General features: G+C 44.3%; 1 protein-coding gene across 1 annotated transcript; it reads right to left on the bottom strand.

The window, feature by feature from the left end:
• Positions 1-3,288: 3,288 nt before the first annotated feature.
• Positions 3,289-4,080, bottom strand: LOC128540009 (paraneoplastic antigen Ma1 homolog). The gene has a single exon (XM_053510696.1). The coding sequence runs from the start codon at positions 4,078-4,080 to the stop codon at positions 3,289-3,291; it is 792 nt and encodes a 263-aa protein (XP_053366671.1).
• Between the last annotated feature and the right edge of the window lie 582 nt (positions 4,081-4,662).

Genomic DNA, 4,662 nt, shown 5'->3' with positions numbered 1-4,662 from the left:
ATCCCTTCTTTGCGCTTCCACCAACTCTGTCCTGGACATCTGCTTTAATGAAAGTAGGTCCAACTGCATAGGGAAAGCATAAACATTTGGCACACCCTCAGGAGAGGAGCCTAACTGATCCACATATCTATGGGGGAAACTCGGAACATCTTGGATACTGACCTTCTCACAAATGGATTTCACAGCATTCTGGGATATCTCTTCCCACTGTCCTCTCCTGGATAACATGTCAGCATCAATGTTGTTCCTGCCTGGACGGTACTGAATTGTAAAGTCATATGTAGCTAAGGCAGCCAGCCAGCGATGCCCAGTTGCATTCAGCTTTGCTGTCATTAACACATATGTGAGGGGATTATTGTCAGTGCGCACAATGAATTTAGCTCCATACAGATAATCATGGAATTTATCCACAACTGCCCATTTTAAAGCCAAAAACTCAAGATGATGTATAGTGTATTTTTCTTCAGCTGAACTCACTCTTCTGCTTGCAAACGCTACTGGCCGCAACCCTTCAGGGTGTTCCTGATATAAAACCGCCCCTAGCCCTTTCAAACTGGCATCGGTGTGGAGAACATACGGCTTATGGGAATCCGCAAACGCTAGAACTGGCGCACTGGTAAGACACTGAATAATCTGATGGAATGCATCAGTGCATGCTTCAGTCCATCTATCACCAAACGGTTCAGATTCCTTCAGATACATTTTGCCCCCCATTGTCGGCTTTCGCGACTTTTGAGTTGGTGCATACCCTTTGGTAAGTTCTGTGAGAGGTCGAACAATAGCTGAGTAGTTGGCTATGAATCGCCTATAGTATCCACAAAATCCCAGAAAAGACAGCAAAGATTTCAAATCAGTGGGCTGAGGCCAGTTGGCAACTGCCGTAATCTTCTCTGGGTCCGTGGCTATACCCTTTGCAGAGACTATGTGCCCCACATATTTCACCTGTGACTGGCAGAACTGACATTTATCTAGTGAAAGCTTTAGACCTGCTTCCTCAAGCCTGTCTAGTACTTTAAGGAGTCGGTGTTCATGCTCCTCCAATGACTTCCCAAAGACTATCAAGTCATCTAAATAAACCAATACCTCTAGAAGGTTCATGTCACCGACAGTCTTTTCCATCAACCTTTGAAAGGTTGCTGGAGCTCCAGTAATTCCTTGTGGCATTCTTTCAAACTGATAGAACCCCAATGGACAGATAAAGGCTGTTTTTTTCTCTTTATCTATGTCAGACATTGGAATCTGATAATAGCCACTTCTTAGGTCTAATACAGAGAACCACCGGCTACCCGACAAACAGTCAAGCGCATCGTCAATACGAGGGGTAGTATATTGATCAGGCACGGTCCGATTATTTAAGGTTCGGTAGTCCACACACATCCGGATAGAGCCATTCTTTTTTCGGACCACCACTATGGGAGACGCATATGGACTACGAGACTCCTTAATGATACCAGCTGCCACCAAGTCTTGCAAATGTTTCCGAACATCTTCGATATCGGCGGGCGCTAATCGCCTGGACCTCTCTCTAAATGGTCGGGGATCTGACAAACGAATGTTATGCTCAACGCCTTTGGCAATTCCCACGTCCCATTCATGTAGAAAAAATACACTAGCTCGCTTACACAACTGCTGTTGAAGGCGTAGTTTCCACTGCTCAGGTATAGGTGAGTCACCAAAATCAATGAGGCCAGCATCAAACTCAGTTGACTCTGTCTTAGTTCTTGCCTCTGTCGTTAGCATTAATGCATGCCTTAGTGGATCTGCGATGCATAACTGACCCATAACAGTTCCTACTGGAAGAACTACACCGCGATTAGACTCATTGTGTAACATCACAGAAAATCGTTTCCCTTTTACCTCAGAGTTTGGGACCACCATGGACTGTAGCAGCACTCCTGCTGGAAGGGGAAATTTGGGGGAAGCTTCCAGCATCAGCACTTCTTTGGCTAAAGACTGATGCAAATCTACATTACACACAGCGCAACAATCACTATTAGCAGGGACAGTCAGTGAACCTGGACCCTTCAACGTCACCCATCCCACAGAATCATCCTCTTCACCACCCACCATAGCACCACTCAGGGCTAGTCTCTCCATTCTAATACCTAGGGTCTGGACAATATCCACTCCACCGTTCTCTTGGCACAGTTTAGCCAATCGCTTAAAGAGGTTAGCATTGGTACCTAAAATAACTGAAGTCTGATTAGGGCTTCTGGGACTGGGACATATCAGGGCCAGGACTGAGAGAGACTCTCTAGAACCTGTGACACTTTCAAGGAACTCCATGTCTACCACTACATAACCAAGATAGGGGTAACTGCTCTCGCTTAATCCCCAGATTGCTAGTCCCGAGACGGGGTGAATTGGGATGTCTGCCAAATACTTCTGGTACCAAGCCTCAAAAATTATCGTGACTTGTGACCCACTATCCAACAGAGCATCACAAATGTGTCCATTTACCCTTACAGGCACCACTGTAGATGGACCTATCAGCCCTTTCGGAATGTGTGTACCTCCCAGAGAGGTCACCTCACTCCTCTTTACTGAACATACAGTATCAGGAAGGTTATCATCCAAACCAAGAGACTGACCTTCTCTAGCTTTCTTAAGAGAACAAATGAGCTTTTGGATTACCTTGCCCTGGTTTTCTGTGTTCTGGCATTTATTAGCAAAATGGCCAGTTTCTCCACATCGATAGCAAATGCATTCGTCTGCACTTCTAAAAATTTTCTTTGGCTTTGACATACCTTGAGCAGGTCTAGGCGGGTCTGCTCTCACTGCTTTATCTTGTGGGTACACTTCACTGTTATCCACTCTAGTGGCCACTTTACACTGCAACCTTTTGACTTGTTTCCTCAAAGCAGCTATCTCTGCATTCTCTGTCAAGAGAGCAGCATTAGACTGACCAGTCTGATCTAACCCTGTGTCACTGGCCTTTCTTTGAAATGGCTTATTATTCATGGCAGTGAACATTGACTTCAGTTCTTTAATATCAGCTTTCAAACTCTGAATGTCTATCTGTTGACTGTCCACGCCCACTTCAGTATGAACCTTCTGGACTGCGGTATTAATTTTAACCCTTGCTGTGGCATACTCCTCTTCAGCTCGGATTTCACTAAGTAGTTCTAAAAATGTTGGAGGATTCTGCTTTCTCTCCCTTAGCTTCAGCTGCACCAGCATCAGATCTGAATGTATGGCCCCCCGAAGTAGTTGTTCTACCCGGACAGAGTCCATACGACTAACAGGAATACCACCTCTATTAACCACTTTGGTGAGAGACTGCTCCAGTCATCTCAAAAAATCAGACAAGTTTTCCTTTGGCCCTTGTTGCATCAGTCTTAACTCAAAGTAAAGATCTTCGCCTGATTCAACAGTTCCAAAGGAGCTCTCAATAACCTCCAAGACCTTAAGTGGGGAGACATCAGCATCTGCTGTTCGCACTGCTTTTACCAGAGCTAAAGCTTGCCCCCTTAAACTTTCCATAATTCGTCGACGCTTCTCTCTAGGGGAACAACCACTTTCCTCTACCATTAGGTGTGCTTGCTCAAGCCATGGTTCTAAACCCTCCTCTCCTATAGGAGTAGGTATGGTGCCGGAGAATACTCGGAGACGACGATAGCTACCACTTTCCCCGGAGGGATATGGTCTCTCTATGGTGGACAAGAGGTCACCTACAGCCCTAATAATAGACTCAGCTGAAGCATTTGAGGAGGAAGCATCAAGCAAGTGCTTCAATGGAGGTGGGGGCTTTTCGTCCACTTCTGGACGTTCTAAAGCCGAAATAACAGGCCAAGCCATCTTGGTACTAGCATGCATCACTTCTAAAGGGACCCTCTTTACATCAACTGGCTGCTTGCTTTCACACAAAACTTTCTCTCGGTTGAGGTTTGGGCTAAACCTCCGTCCTCTAACTCGTACCCGTCCAAAAACCTTGACAGTTTCAATCGTTGCTTCAATCTCTGCTACTTCAAACCCTTTAGGGACCAGAACTAGCAAAGAATAAGCTTTGTTGAGGGATTCCCCCTCACACCACTCCCTGAGCTCATTCAATAGCTCTGAGCGTACTGCCAAGTCTGCCATTACAAATGTTGTACAATTACTATGGTTGAGTGTTCCCACAGCAAAGACCTAAATACTACAAAAGTATTCACCTACTGTCTAAATCACAGTACTAACTACAACTACTATTTAGCTTTTATTACCAAATATCCCAGCGGTGCCTCCAATTTTATGTAGCGCCCCTTTGGCCACCCTGGCAACCTGGGCGCTGGTTATTAAATTATATCTAACTCTTTAACCTGGATTCTTGTGTTGGGTTCTCACCCGTTGCCTAACTGGCTCTACCTTGTGGACACACTCAACCCCAGCAACTACAAACAATAAAGAGACACACCCTCAAGTGGATGAAGAACCACCTATATTGTTTACTTATTTACACAAATAAGTACTTTAAACAATTATTGAAATAAAATAAACAAAACAATCTGTTGTAAATAAACAAATATAGATATAAATAAAATGAATAACTTAAATACTATCCATATAAACATCAACGTAATTCTCTTCAGCTGTTAAAATTAGTCTAATTCTGAAAATAAACAAAAATAGCAACACAACACTTATTGCCCCTAGTACACAAATCCTTTTAGGTATACCTCTGTA

The sequence above is a fragment of the Clarias gariepinus genome, chromosome 2 (genome assembly GCF_024256425.1).
Source record: "Clarias gariepinus isolate MV-2021 ecotype Netherlands chromosome 2, CGAR_prim_01v2, whole genome shotgun sequence".
In the NCBI taxonomy this organism is placed as follows: Eukaryota; Metazoa; Chordata; class Actinopteri; order Siluriformes; family Clariidae; genus Clarias; species Clarias gariepinus.
Note: the sequence above shows the minus strand (reverse complement) of the source record. Positions and strands in the feature narration are given on the sequence as shown.

What these genes read in the sequence shown, in the direction of transcription:
- LOC128540009 (XM_053510696.1), bottom strand. Translation starts at nt 4,080, where the DNA reads ATGGCAGACTTGGCAGTACGCTCAGAGCTATTGAATGAGCTCAGGGAG.